Here is a 16246-nt window from a genome sequence, read left to right on the forward strand (position 1 = left end):
CCCTTCCAGATTCACTCATACAACCCACCTCCTCCCTTCACCACCCAAGAGGTCCTTCCAAGCCTCCATCTTAGTCTCCACCACCAGCATCTAGACTCCGAGGGGCTCCTGCCTAATTGCTATCTCGCCTGGGATTTCCTTCAGCTTCAATGGGCCATCGGACTCTAATTGCCAGACAGCTATTTGTATGTATCAACAAATCTTCAATTTCTCCTAATGATCTTTCCTTATTGAACTAACTATTGAACACTGTAATCCAAACAATGTCACTAAATGACTGTATTTAACCTAATTTGTACTGGTTTTTGACATTGACTCACTTATGTAGTATTATCAGAATCAGAATCAGAATCAGAAGGTTTTATTGCCATATGGGTGAACAGGTTCACAGCATTAGGAAATTGCTGCGGTACTTCGTGCTTACAGAAAAAAAAAAACAAATAAGTATAAAAACTATAAGACAATATACAAGTATACAAATTGCAAATATACAGAGATATTAGAGCTTACAAAATATACAGTGCAGAGACTAATTAAAAGATAAAAGAATGTAAACTATATTCCACTAATATGTACATCAGTGCAATCAGACAGGTGCATAGACATAGGGTCATCAGCGTTTGTGGAGGGTGGTGGTAACAGTCTTAGGGTAATTGTTCATGAGTCCAACAGCAGAGGGGAAGAAACTGTTCTTATGGCGGGAGGTTCTGGTCCGTATGGACCGTAGCCTCCTGCCTGAGGGGAGAGGGTCAAAAAGTCTGTGCCCAGGGTGAGAGTGGTCGGCTGTGATCCGACCTGCACGCCCCAGTGTCCTGGAGGTGTACAGGTCCTGGAGAGATGGGAGGTTACAGCCAATCACCTTCTCAGCAGAGTGCACAACGCGCTGTAGTATTATCAGTACTTTTTGCAAGCATACTGAGGAGTATTGTCAGGGTTCTAGCCACCAGAGAATTTCACCAGTTCCCTAGAAGTGTAGTTGTACGACAACAAAGAGAGGGATGGTAGTTAGAACTGAGGGGGATTGCAGTACCAGAAGGCAACATTGTAGACATTGAGGACAGCTGCAAGGACCTTGAAATCCCACAGGCAAATGGGAACCAAGTAGCAACTAGGAAAGCTGCAACCGGTAAGTACCTGTAGAAACTAAGGCAAGTTCTGAGAAGTCAGCTGAATGGGAAGAACAAGATCTTGGCAATCAATAGCTACACCCTGTCGGTCATCAGATACCCTGCTGCTGGGATAATAAGCTGGCCAAAGTGGGAGACAGAAGCCACTGACATCAAGGCAGTAAGGCTCCTTGCCATGCATGGAGACAGTACACTATGTGGAAGGAAGGAGGCCATGGACTAGGACTGTCAGAACCACTATCCTAGAATAGAATAGAATAGAATAGAATAGAATAGAATAGAATAGAATAGAATAGAATAGAATGCCTTTATTGTCATTATATAGGATGCACAATGAGACTGGAGGGTCACTCCTGTTCAGTGCCATGCAATAGAAAGTCAAACTTTCTAAAATATAAAATATAAATTAGAACTTCTAAAAATATACTGGAAATCCTGGATGAAACAACAAAGATCCATGAGTACATCAACAAGATGGCCACAACTGACCACATGCATAGTGAATACCTCGGACAACAGAAGCCCGAGAAAGAAGAGAAACAGGAATAGGAACCATCATGGAAGGGCAGGCCCCTGCAAAGCACCAGCAGATAGAATCAAAAATCAAAAAATCCTACCAATGACTGGACAAATCTGGGCTGGCAGACAGCACAGTACTAATCACGACAGCACAAGAACAAGTTCTAAGCACAAGATTGATAGAGGCTGGGGCCTACCACACCAGGCAAGACCACAGGTGCAGGCTGTGCAGAGATGTGCCTGAGATGATATAACATGTAACAGCAGTGTGCAAGATGCTAGGAAGGGCATACATGGAATGCAATAACCAAGTGGCTGGCATAGTATACAGAAACATCTGTGCCAAGTATGGCCTGGAAGTCCTGAGTTCAAAGTGAGGTAAGCCCCCAAGGGGACTTCCAGATACAGACAGACAAGCTGACTGGTGATGGCTAACCAGTCAGACATAGTAGTACTGGACAAGCAGAGGAAGAAGGTGATAGATCTAGCAATACCAAGTGACAGTAACATCAAGAAGGAACACAAGAAGCTTGAGAAATACCAAAGGGCTGAGAGAAGAGCTGCCAAAGATGTGGAAGGTGAAGGTAACGGGGTCCCCGTAGTAATGGGAGCACTTGGGGCAGTGACTCCCAATCTGGGAGAGTGGCTCCAAAGATATCTGTCCAGAACAGCACAGTCCTAGGAATATTTAGCCTGAGCCTAATCTTAGCTTTTGAGCTGTTGCTGTGTTGTTGTTGTCTTTTTCTTTTCTTTTTTGAGCCACAACTGACCAATGATACATGCAGTATATAGTGTCTGAGAAGGTAGAGCAGAAGTTTATTAATCAGAAGGTTGGTATTTTCTGGCTGCTCCAGTCTGTATGCCAAAGTATCCCCGTGCAAGAAACTGAACCCTGAGTTCCTGTCGATGCATTCCTTAGAGTGTGACTGTGTTTGCAAATGTTAGAAACAACATAGACATAGAAGGTGCTTGTATGAATGTGTTTGTAAATGGGTGAATCAAACATGCTGTATAAAGCACTTTGAATGCTCATGTGGACTAGAAAAACACTCTATGAGAACCAGTCCATTTACCATAAATTCCCCACTTGCCTTATTTTGTTTTTCCTTCAAGCTTGGGTCTTCTACCAGAGGCCTGGGAATATGAGGGTCCTGTGCAGTATCTTAGCTGTTCCTAGGACTGTGCTCTTCTGGACAGAGCTCTTGTATGTTATTATTGTAGGGTCTTTACCTTATGATATAAAGCACCTTGGGGAGACTGCCTGTTGTGATTTGGTGCTATATAAATAAAATTGAATTGAATTACTACGAGGACCTCCTGAATCCCACTGACACGCCTTCTGTAGTGGAAGCAGAGTCTGGGGATGAGGGGGATGATTTGACCATCACTGGGGGTGAGGTCACTGAGGTAGTTAAACAACTCCTTGGTGGCAGGGCCCCTGGGGTGGATGAGATTCACCCTGAGTACCTGAAGGCTCTGGATGTTGTAGGGCTGTCTTGGTTGATATGCCTCTGCAACATCGCGTGGAGATCTGGGGCAGTACCATTGGAGTGGCAGACCAGGATGGTGGTCCCCATCTTTAAGAAGGGAGACCGGAGGGTGTGCTCCAACTTTCGGGGGATCACACTCCTCAGCCTCCCCGGTAAGGTCTATGCCAGGGTGCTGGAAAGGAGGGTCCGTCTGTTAGTCGAACCTCGGATTCAGGAGGAACAATGTGGTTTTCGTCCTGGTCGCGGAACACTGGACCAGCTCTTTATCCTCTCAAGGACATTCGAGTGTGCGTGGGAGTTTGCCCAACCAGTCTACATGTGCTTTGTGGACTTGGAGAAGGCATTTGACCGTGTCCCTCGGGGTATCCTTTGGGAGGTCCTGCGGGAGTATGGGGTGTCTGTTGTTGCGGGCCATTCAATCTTTTACAACCGCAGTGAGATCTTGGTCCGTATAGCCGGTAATAAGTCGGATTCGTTTCCTGTGGGTGTTGGACTCCGTCAGGGCTGCCCTTTGTCACCGATTCTGTTCATAATTTTTATGGACAGAATTTCTAGGCGTAGCCAGGTGGCAGAAGGCTTCTTCCTTGGTGGCCTCAGAGTCTCATGTCTGCTCTCTGCAGATGATGCGGTCCTGCTGGCTTCATCAGGGGGTGGCCTCCAGCTCACAGTGGAACGGTTCGCAGCCAAGTGTGAAGCGGCCGGCATGAGAATCAGCACCTCTAAGTCTGTGGCCATGGTCCTCAGCCGGAAAAGGGTGGAGTGCCCTCTCCGGCTCAGGAACGAGTTCTTGCACCAAGTGGAGGAGTTCAAGTATCTTGGGGTCTTGGTCACGAGTGATAGGAGAAGGGAGCGGGAGATCGACAGACTGATCTGGGCTGCTTCTGCAGTGATGCAGACGCTGCACCGGTCTGTCGTGGTGAAGAGGGAGCTTAGTGTAAAAGCGAACTTCTCGATTTACCGGTCGATCAACGTTCCTACCCTCACCTATGGTCACAAGCTTTGGGTAGTGACCGAAAGAATAAGATCGCGAATACAAGCGGCAGAAATGAGTTTCCTTCGAAGGGTGGCTGGCCTCTGCCTTAGAGTTAGGGTGAGGAGTGCGGCCATCCGGGAGGGGCTCAGAGTAGAGCCGCTGCTCCTCCACATCGAAAGGAGCCAGTTGAGGTGGCTCGGGCATCTGATTAGGATGCCTCCTGGCCGCCTCTTGGGTGAGGTGTCCCAGGCATGTCCCACCGGGAGGAGGCCCCGTGGTAGACCCAGGACACGCTGGAGAGATCATATCTCTCGGCTGGCCTGGGAACACCTTGGGGTCCCCCCCGGATGAGCTGGAGGAGGTGGCTGGGGAGAGGGAAGCCTGGGCTTCTCTGCTTAGGCTCCTGCCCCCGCGACCCCGCCTCGGATAAGCGGAGGAGAATGGATGGATGGATGGATGGATGGATGGATGGATGGGTGGATGGATGGATGGATGGATGGATGGATGGATGGATGGATGGAATTGAATTATTTCAGGAATCTGCTGGAGCCACTCTCCCAGCCACTCTCCAACAAAGATTGCGCTCCTCTGCCTCTCAAAAGAGCACACCTCGCAGACTCCGCCCCGGCTAGGTCGCTGCTATTATCGTTGCTTACGCCTGTATCATTTCACCGCAGTTTGCAATCTACCACAGAGCACGGACAGTTTCATTCACAATGTGCATGTTTGATCTCACTATGGTCATGCGTGTGCTGCATAAATCGAAATAACAACCAGCATGAACACGAAGAGAAGCAAGAGGGAAAATGAAGATCAAAGGAAAATCTCAGGCTTCTGATTCAACAAAAAAATCCCAGCATGAAAGGTAAATACCAACCTTCATGTATTTTGATACACAAACTAAAATTTTAATGCAAGTTTTAGGGCTGCAACGATTCTTGGAGTAACGCAATTCGATTATTAAAAATCCTTGAAACAAATTTGTTGCTTTGATGTTTCGTTTCAGCTCTGCAGCTCAGGTGTTTCTGTGTAAGCGAAGCATTTCCTCCACATTAGTTCTCCATGGCTGTAACGGATTTCCGTCATTTGGAAAAAAAACAAAAAAAAACAAAAACGACCCTTTAACACGAGTGGATCGCTGAGATGTTTTTCCACGCCCCCACTTCTCTGTGCTGTGAGTGCGCATGTTTGAATGTGCCCGCATGTGTTGTGCAGAGGATGTCAGGTGTTACTTTTTCTTTACGTCAGCTGTAGCCACCAGAACAGACCTATAACCACAGTGTACTGAGGAAAGGGGGGCTGCCATTAGCACTAGCAATCGTTCAGAGAAACATCAGCAGTACGAAAGTTAAAATATGCTGATGAATTGTTAAAATGAAAAATTATTTCTTATCCAATTACTTGATTAATTGACGGAGTAATCAATTGAATACTTGATTACTAAAATAACTGATAGTTGCAGCCCTACTTGTATTCAGAAAGCCATAGTCAAATATTAGGTTTCAGCACCAGTAGAGCTATGAGAGGCCTTCAAGAATAAAATAACTACAGTTCCCAGCAAGATGACGTCACTTCCTATTGTTGCATTAAAAACGTGATAGTTTATGCTCACAACATGGTGGCTGATATTCAAATGTAGGAAATGCTTTTAGCAGCTGATTCTTAAAAAATCTGTATTATGTTTTTGTTGTGTATGTTTTTTATGTGATTTCTGCAAACACAGTGGAAGGAAACGGCACTCTGGGACACATTCAATGCTTGATATATAAATGTAACTTTCTGGATTATATGCAAAAATGATCATTCTATCAATCTAATAAGGCCTGATTTAGAGTCCTGCATTGATCCTTTGTGTATAACTGAAAATCGTCTCTGAACCAAACCTGACATGCACCTCGAGAAATGTAACTACACGTCCAAAAAAACTGATTACTGCTTCCCAGTTACATCTTAGGCCCCATCACTCAATTAACAAGTGGGAGCAGCATTTAGCGGTTAGCATTAGCGTTAACGCTGGGGTGAGAAAATATTTCTTGCTAGAACCCTGAAGTTACCATGGCCACCACCAATGGTAACGGCAGAGAAGTAAGTAAGTTGTTTCTCCGCAATTAGTGGTGGGCAGATCGATCCTAATATCGATAATATGGATGCCAACGTTGGTATTGGTACTGATCAATAGCAATGTAATGAGATCGATACTTTGGCTTCAGTTTCTCTCCTGTATGCAGTGCTGCGGTTTCATCAAAGATGTGAGCTGACTGTCTAAGTGTCGCTCCTGTCACAGCACAGAGCACTTTGCTCCTCCCCTCCCCACAGTGTTTTGTTATACTGTCATGTGACACATAACATATTTTATTTGGGGGAAAAAAAAAGGATTTTGCTATGAAACATTTAAAGCAAATTTAAATTTAAATTTGTAGAAAATTAGTGAATGAAGGGACATTTTTTATTAAATTTTTTTATTATACTTTCTGAACAATCTACCTGGAAAAAAAGTTTGCATTTGTTCTTGAGTGATGATTTTGTACACTTCATTTATGAAAATAAAAATTGTTAATGTTCTATTGTTTCAGAACAATAACTTTTATTTTGATAAAGTATTTTCTACTTACATATAAACTTTGTCCAATTCTATCCTGGGTTTTAACTAATTAATGATCCAAAGGAAAAAAATCTCAAACCAGTTAAACTTCATGGAAATTCTTCATAATTATTAAAAAGTATCGGTGTCAGTATCGGTGATAATGGCCCTGTGTTTACTACATTGAGCAGCATACAGGAGGAGTGATTGACAGTGCTAAGACCCTCCTCCTGGCTCTGATTGGTTGTTTTTGACTGGGAGCAGTTCAGGGAGGAGGTGGAGGAGCTCCATTTTTTTTTCGCAGATTATCGGTCTCATACTGTCGTGACATGGTGACAGTTTTAACAAATATGTAAAAAACAGATTTTTTATAAAAGTTACATCCTGCAGCTTAAATCTGTATAAGATTAAAGGCTTTAGTTCTTACTGTCGATGAGTGTTTGCCATTTTTTCAGTTTTACACATTTATAGCTATGTGGTTTTGAAAAAGCACCCATTTTAACAAAGATTGTTGGTTTAAAAACAACACAACTTTATGCATTGTTTATGAAAGGCAGAGAAAAGTTAAGACTATTGTGATGAACTATCAATAACTGTTTAACATTCTGTGATAAATGATGGAAGTCACCCAGGAGTATTAAATAAAGATGGTTATATCTATTTGAGCTGTGAGTGTTTAATATCAGGATGATTTTATGGGAATGTGGATCTTTCAGATCAATTTGAAAAGTGATTTTGATCATGTTTCACATTTTATTGGGTCATGTAGTGTCAGGCACTGGTCTTGGTCTTGTCTCGGTCTCGCCCTCCCTCGGTCTTGGTCTCGACTGGTCTTGGACCCTAAAAGTCTTGGTCTTGTCTCTGTCTCGATACACTCTGGTCTTGGTCTTGTCTCGGTCTCGGGTTAGGTGGTCTTGACTACAACACTAATTCACAGAACAAAAATATTCTGGGAGGTCTTAAAGCAATACTCTGCCAGTGACCGTGTTAAAATGCAGTCCCAAACCAACGGGTGATGTCAGGTGGCTAGGGCCATCTTTTATATATATATATACTCCTTTTTTGTTTGTTTGTTTTTGCTGATTCTGACAGCAATACAATAATGCCGACGTGAAGCAAATTCCCGTGGCAACAGGACCTCATATGAGGTTAAACAAAACAATAGTTAAAGTACTTTTTTCAGAGGTTTCAGGAATTACAGTCAGAAGCACAGTAAATGTTTCAAACCTTATATGTTTTTGTTTGTTTTTTAACACATCACTTCCATCTTCTAAGAGAGGCACAGACTGGAGCTAATGGACTACAAGCAACGGACTCATACCAGGTAACCGTGAACGTCTCCGGGCTGGTGGAGGAAGAGCTCGTTTAGGGCTCTCTCTATGTCCTGGGGGACTCTGTTAACGCGGTAAAACTCCGCAGCTGCATTTTTCATTTCGTAAAAGTCTCGTTCCTCTTTGGAAAGACGGCTATTAAACGCTTGGTAAGACATTGTTCAAGTGTCTTCTCTGTCCCTGCACGGTTTGTGTTTTTGTTACCATGGAAACGATGTGTTCAAATGACAGCGGCGGGCCAGGAAATTATAGCGCTTTTGCATTTCTTTCAGGTCCTCGGAGACTGTTCAGAACAACCAATTTTCATGTATTAAATTCAGATACACCAGCTAATTACCCTTGTCATTTAAAGATGATTATTTATGACATATCATTCAGTCCTTATTTGTGTGAATGATGCCACATGTTGCAGCTCAACACAACTATGCAGACACTTGCAACACAGATTAGAGATGGTTGTAAAATGTTAATCACTAATTCATTTTTTCTTTTTTATCTTGGGTCTACTACTATAAAAATATGCATGGTTTACAATACTATTGTAATATTATTTTTGTACTTTATTTATTTAGTAAAACCTATCAAATAACAGTTGATGTTGCACATGTGTTGCACACAGGCCTTCCTGCAGGCAGCGCATGCAGTTTACAAATGCAGTTCAGTCTCTATATTTCAGTGTGAGACGAGGAAACTGGAACAATTTGCAACAAATCAAATGTATGTAGTTCAGTAACTATAAACTTTGTATGTAGTTGTTGCAGAAAGCTGCAGCTGATTTTTCAGCGACTGTGAAGTGTAACTTTGTGTTTCAACAAATTCAATTGGATATTCTCCTTTATGGGAAAGTTTATGAGAACATTTTTGTCCATAACACAACAGATGCAGCAAAAATTGCTTATTTTAAAATAAAAACTACAAACAAGTGGATTGGGAGATTTTATCAGTGATTAGCCTCTCGTGTTATTAAAATGTATTTGCTTGTTCTGGCAAGTGTAAGAAAAACAATAGATAATGTCAGTCTACTTCAAACAAAAAATGTTCTATTGTGTGGTCTGTTCTGAGAGGGTTCCTTATCTTGGGGATGACAAAACATTATCACAGTCAGTTTGGTGCATGCTAACCATGTCTCTGTCTGCTGTCAACATCAACACTGGTTCAAACTAAGTAAGTTTTGATTAATTTATACAAAGGGTTGCAACAGTAGAAGATGAAACACTGTGAAAATATTACACCCCCAATTTTCAAATTTCTTGAATACGTTTTCATTTTTATTTTTTATTCAGAATAAAATTTCCTTCAAGGAGTAATGGGTGTGGACTCTTACGGGTTTAATAGTAAAAATTAACATCATCACACAGTGTAGGCTTTCATTTTTATCAATTACATTATGCTTGCTTGGTTGTAATAAATTAAAAATAGATTTTATACTGCATGACACAATAATGTCAGTCTGAGGACAGTGAGATGTTCACTGTCACATCTCACTCAAGCAAATATTAACTCTCTACAAATGGGATTTCAAGTTGAAGCCAGAGCACCAACATGTATAGGCAAAACTGAAAATATAGAAAGACACATGCAGAAAAATATTTTACGGTGATTTCAAGACTATTAACCAAAAACCACAAGATAGCAGAAATCAGAATTTATTGACAGGCTATGTACTTCTGCAGAAGCTTTACCAAAATAATTTAGGGCCACTTTTTCTGCACTCACTGCTGTCGGAACGTCTCTGATGAGTTGGGGACGTGTTGTCCTTTATGCTGCTTCTTTAGTCTGCTAGTGAGACTGTGTCACACACGCTGGAGCTGCACATTAGCTGCAGATACCTTCCCCTCGGTCGCTGGAGCCAAGAGGATAGCAATCTGCGACAGGAAACCTGTACACACTTTCACAATGAAAGAATGGCTCTTGGCATGCGGAGGTATCGCTCAGGTAAAGCTCTTCTGTGCAAAGTGAAAAACAACAATCAAAGAATATTACTTATCAGGTAGAGTTACTTGAGAACAAAAAGAGCCAGGACTTCCCTTAAAAAATTGGCCTCTAACATATGACATGTATTTATGTTTGTGTATCTAGGATATATTAATGTATGTTTATCAAAATCTGCTTCAGTCATGTACTCTTTCTGAGTAAACATGTATAAGCCAAACAGCATGGAAAAAATTAACAATGATGACGCTATTAGGAGATTTGTTTTCAATTTGGCTTTTCTTTCTTTCTTTTTTTCTTTTTTTTTTTTTGCATGCTGAAATTCCCACTAATTTTTTTTTTTAAGTATTATACTGTACACTTTTAGTCATGGATGCCCCCCGAGCCGGTTCTGCCTGACAAAAGGGAGTTTTTCCTTCCCACCTTCCTCAAGAATAGGTGAGACCACTACTGTTGTGAACTAGCTATGTTAAACAAAAGCATAACAAAACAAGAACATAAACGAAACGAAAAAGCAAACCAAAAAGCTAACTGAAATAAAATACATTTTAACTCGTGTTATTTTTTTAAGTTGACTGTCTCAAACCGAGATTGCTGAAAGGTGATATTTCATGAACTTCTTGCAGGCTGGGGAATTATCAGGACGATATTTAAAGTTTTCCTCCACAGCACGTGTTGCAGTTAAAACACAGGGTTTGTTTTCATACTATATCTTTAGGTTAATTATATTTCAAAAATCTGCTTTAATCACGCGCTTCTTTTTTCAACGAGCCACTGCTTCGTGTACATGTTCACTGACACTAAATGTGTACGACTGGTCTGTCGTTTCATAGAGCTCGTTCAGTATAATGGACAGCTGTTCTGAGTTGATAAAGAGCTGCCCATTCTCCTAAAACTTCAGGAAAATATAAATGCGGCAGCATTATTTGGAATAAGGCCTTAACCTCAGCTCGTTTCATTACGCCCAGTGTCAAGTTATTACCGGGCTGTGAATTGGACTCGCAAGCATTCAATTTCACTACTGATACCCACAAGGCCACATAGGGCCGGCAGAATTCCTAACATCAGAAGCATTTGTCAACAAAAATACAGGAGCAAATGAAAGAACATGTTCACAATGGCCACGTTATATTCTGGAAATCTCTGCTGTTCTCTTCCCTTGCTATGGCTCAAACTTTATTTTGGATGGGCAGGATGCAATAATAATAATAATAATAATAATACAAGTTGAACCCTTGGCCTGTTTGTGACCTTATTAATCCCACACTTCCACAATAAACATTTGATTTTAAATGCCGTTGGAGCGATACAGCCGACTCCGGGGCTTCTGCTGATTCGCGTATGTTTTTAGAATAAATGAGGTTCGCTCAGACAGTTTAATCGCTCTATATTCAAGATTTCACATTCATTTTATTTATGCAACACAAGATCGTCGAACGAAATTCAGTTGTAGTCAATTTATGCTACTAACAAAACTTAATCATTTAAAACTTTTATTTTGAAACGTCATATTTGGTTTATAATAAATAGAAAAAAGGGCGTGCGTGCGCGCGTGTGTGTGTGCGCGCTGCTTTTTGTCTGTGCGGATACGTGCATTGGAATAAACACAGGACATAAGCACTGACATAGGATCTGACATGTTCCATTGGCATGTGTTGTGTTGCCACAGCTCCTGGGCTTTGTGAGGCAACGAGCCTGCAGCAACAGCCAAGGGTGACATTTCCGGCAAGATGAAGGTAGCGTAGCGCAGATCACTTCCACATAAATAAGGAAAGATCAGTGAGTTAAGAGCTGCTTCATGGACACGGAATGAGGTTTACGGTTGAACTGCTGTATATATAAAAACACACTTGTTCCTGCCTCTTACAGTATCATTTCATAACAATGTCCAGACACATTCTGATTTCTAAACCTTCTGATTTTATCCATCAAATGTGTTTTTTTTAAAAAACACATCTTACTTATATTACATGTAGCCTGTATACTTCTAATATACCAAATCATTTTAATCACCATAAATGAAATACAAAAAAATTTAAAAATTGGCATAGTGGTATACATTGTGTGTGTGTGTGTGTGTGTGTGTGTATATATATATATATATATATATATATATATATATATATATATATATATATATATATATATATATATATATATATATATATATATATAAAATTATCATCATATTATTATATAAAGAGAGAGGAAGGGATAAATAATACTTACTGCTCATCGTAATATGATTACAATGCTGGAAACAAATTTTCATCTCTGATAAAGTTTTCTTTTCTTTTCTTTTCTTTTCTGTGCTTAAAACGAGGCCGTATAGATTGGATCTCCTCCCGGTTGCTCAGGAGGCCTTTGCAGCAGCTCCTGTGGGTCAAGCAGAGGACCGCCATGGTTCAGGCCCTGAGTACATCCACCCTCAGTGTCTATGGTACAAAGAACAGTACATGTGCCACGTGGAGCAATTATAGAGCAAAAATGTTTATCTTTGTGGTCCCTGGTATTGTGTATAGGTTCAATGCCATGTTCAATCTCTTATCATAAAGCCACTTGGAATCAAAAGATGTCTATGTGGGTAAGTCATTACCAACCTGAAACCTTTAACCTCTGCTCATGAAAACATTTTCATAGATTTCTGTGGGTGGGACACTGCAAACCTGATCTGGAGATTCGGGATTCTCAGAGTAATTAACTGATTGAACAGCAGCTTAACATATACATATATAAATTTTTGATAAGGCCTGTTCTTCAATTCCATTACAAAGTTACTGATTTAATTAGAGTAGAATAATTTCACATTTAAAAATATTCATCATAGCAAGCCTTTTTTGCTTCATAAAATAATTGAATAAGCTTACATATTTTTTTTAATCTGATATTGAAATCTATATGTTACCATTACTGTAGGATAGGTCAGGTCAAATTCTGAAAGTTATTGCGCCACCGCCTGGATGCAGAGGAGTAGAACTGCCCCTGTGTCCCTTCTGTGACCGCATCCAGCAAAAGTGAACTTACTGAAAGTCATAAAGTCTTTTCCACACAGAAACTACACTAATTTGTCTACATATCCCCACGAATCCTACATGTCAAACACCTTACCTACCAGACCTGGAGCGACGGTTTGGGCCGAAGCCTTAAAACAAACTCAACCCCATTCGAAATGGAACACGCTAAATCCTGAAAAGGTTCAGCTTTCAGCCAATGAAGCCAGGCCCCAGCCTCCTTCTGGACACTCTTCTCTCACATCTGAGGCTAAAATGGGCCCATCATTCGTTTCTTTTTGTTCTTTTCCCCCACAAGATGGTAGGCTACAACAGCAGGGTGCCTGCAGGCTTTTTTCTTTTTATTAAAAAAAAAAAAACAGCAGCTGCCAAGAAAATGATTCACGTGTGATGACTAGTTTGGGCTAAGTGACACAAATGGCATATGAAATTGTTCTGCGTGAAAAGTGTCTAGAACTAATTTGTCACTTAGAACTCTGAATGTCTTTCTTAAGTGCTGGTGCCCATTGTAATTGTCCGCTAGGAGTTATTGGGGGGGGGGGGATCCTCACAGAGGCTTTGTTGGGTCTCCTGGCAGAATGAGGAATATTTTCCCAGGAGGTTTGGGCAGAGGAAGTACGACCCAAAAGTTTCTTTGAAAGGCGCAGTTTGAGCCAAACGTCGGCGTGTTTTAAAACAACGTAAAATAAAATGCTCGGGGATATCTTGTGTAGAGAAATACGCAGTAGAAAAAAGAGTTTGCTCCTTGGTTCATCTTTTCAAATGTTGGAAAAGTCTTCTGTCCTCATCTATTGATCACCTGTTACTACCTGTCGTTTCACACAAGCCTTTCAGAGTCTCGTAGACGACTCATCCCATCACCGTGAGTGCAATGGTGTCTGTTTATGTCAACAAACACGGATCATTCAAATGAATTCCCGTTTTAATTATCAGAGTGCTGACTTTAAACAGCTTACGCAGGGTCTCCACAGGTCACATGAATAAAAGTACCCTCCGGCCTAATTAGCGTATCTTTTTTTTCTCCCTCCAGTCTAAAAAAGCAGGGGGCGCATCCAGCTCTCTGCATGGTCGCGTTCTCTAATTGCGTCTAATTAAAATCCCCTAGTCATGTTTTCAAACTTCACCAGGTGTGGCTTGAATGGGAGCATTGGTGGGCTTTAAAAGTCTGGTTCCAGGCTGATATCTAGAGACGAATCGCTTGTGGTGATGATACAGAGGGCTGACGAGATGTTAGAAGAGAGTATACGAAAGAGTGTGGGTGGTCAGGTTTATGGTTTCTGGAGATACAGAATTGTCCTGATGACCGAAGAACCTCTGAAATAACCAACAACAGAGAAGTAGTTATTTACAAAATCCATCTAAGACAAACAGCGTCTGTGATCACATTTTTTTGCTCATCATCCTCAGCAACACACCCAAATGATAAACTTGTCATAGGTTCAGAGATTCAGTCCAGTCTCAGCTCATAAAGAAACTCAAACATTTCATGCTTGAGTTTTCTTTTGATTTTAAAATAGTTCGAACATTGTGTCTTTGAGTGGTCTTTAACGTTTTTTCGATAAATAAATCCTGAATACAGCAGACCCCTCATTCTGTAACTACTACATGTAATTAGGCAGAAAATTTTCCATGAATATAATAGTTCCACCAAATATCACGAGGCTGCAGCTTATCAAATTATTGAAGAGTTCATTGAGATATTTCAAGAATCTTATTAAACACAAATTAAAAAAGAAAAACAAAACCTTGGATCAGGCCCACAGACAGTAATGCAGATAATCATGAAAAAACAAACAGCTGAATCACATTAATTTATGGAAAATGCATTAATGTGTAACTTTTTGAGCTAGTTGGTGTGTTTTTGCGCTTTCTGCATATGAACGCAGTTTTCTTTGCTCCGCACGCGCTGAAGCTGCAGCATAATCCCCCTCATCGAGGATGTCTTCTCTCTGTGGACAGAAGCTGCCGAGCGAGGTTCAGATGATAAAGTTGATTCACGCAGAATTTTATCAGCGCTAAAACGAGAAGTAGACCTAGTTCTACGCTGATCAGCCTTTCCTTGTTTACACATGTGCCTCCAGAGGAAGGCAGAGCGCGCAGTGGTCTTATCCCGTCACAGGTAGCTGCACATGCAGGCTGCACGCTGTCACGCATGCTGGTAGTTTTGAGCCGTGCTCAGCTCTTTGTCTAAGCCGAAGAGAAGAGGCCGACCTCTGGGTGAACCTTTTCCTAGCATGCTTAGGACGACGTTTTAATCCGCACGGTCAGACGTCTCAGACGTTTGGTCTGCACAGAATACATCATGTTTCAGAGAAGTCAGCTGCCGGTGCAGTCCTATGGAAAGCAGTTGCTGTATTTTTTTTTTAATAAACGCAGTTGAATTCATAGTCTGTGTGCTTTAGAGAAAATTCCATACAGTTTATTATGATCCTATTTGGGAATATTCTTATAGTGTTTTTGTTTCTGGTTGAAATGAAACAAAAGAGGACTAATATATAAAAACATATAAAATGTTACCGATTTTCTTTGCAGACAGTTTTCACTATATTAGTATATAATATAGTGCACATGCGTCTATTTTAGTTCTAATAAACGTTCACCCACAAATATATACTAATAGACATATATTATATTATATTATATTATATTATATTATATTATATTATATTATATTATATTATATTATATTATATTATATTATATTATATTATATTATCCATGTACTTGGATAAGTACATGGATAAATTTATGCTCCATAAATTTATGCTCCATCACAATGGCGCATAAATTTCAAGGGTTTTAAAAGCTAAATAACTTCAGGACTGAATACTTAAGAGCAACTAAACAACAAAAAGTAGTAGGGAGAAAAATATATCATTTCACTGTTTCTGTTTGATTACTAATTTCAATATTCTGCTGGGTAAAAGAGTATTCAAATTAGAAAAAAAGCCTGGAGATCTTTTTTCCCCAAACCACAGTGGATTATTTCTATAGTGGAATACTTCCTTCAGGCCAGCGTGGTGCCTCTACTTTCTGCACATACCGCCCCCTAGTGGTGCACTCAGACACTTCACCTTCATTACCATCACCCCTTAAACTGTAAATGCACCAGAGTACAAGAACTGTGTGAGAGAAGGTTTTAGCTCTTCTAATAAAATTTACCAAAATGTAACACACACATGATCACAGGTGTATGTACACAAAGCCGAATGGAGCCAAATGTGTGTGTGTGTGTGTGTGTGTGTGTGTGTGTGTGTGTGTGTGTGTGTGTGTGTGTGTGTG

General features: G+C 40.8%; 1 protein-coding gene across 3 annotated transcripts in view; it reads right to left on the bottom strand.

The window, feature by feature from the left end:
* The window catches only part of eno4 (enolase 4), a 33151-nt gene extending 24935 nt beyond the window's left edge, over positions 1 to 8216 (bottom strand). For all 3 annotated transcript variants that reach the window (XM_030725259.1, XM_030725257.1, XM_030725258.1), the window contains exon 1: positions 8012 to 8216. In XM_030725259.1, the coding sequence (XP_030581119.1) occupies positions 8012 to 8179 (168 nt within the window). In that variant the 5' untranslated portion in view covers positions 8180 to 8216. The remainder of the gene's footprint in view (positions 1 to 8011) is intronic.
* Between the last annotated feature and the right edge of the window lie 8030 nt (positions 8217 to 16246).

The sequence above is a fragment of the Archocentrus centrarchus genome, unplaced genomic scaffold (genome assembly GCF_007364275.1).
Source record: "Archocentrus centrarchus isolate MPI-CPG fArcCen1 unplaced genomic scaffold, fArcCen1 scaffold_50_ctg1, whole genome shotgun sequence".
Classification (NCBI taxonomy): domain Eukaryota; kingdom Metazoa; phylum Chordata; class Actinopteri; order Cichliformes; family Cichlidae; genus Archocentrus; species Archocentrus centrarchus.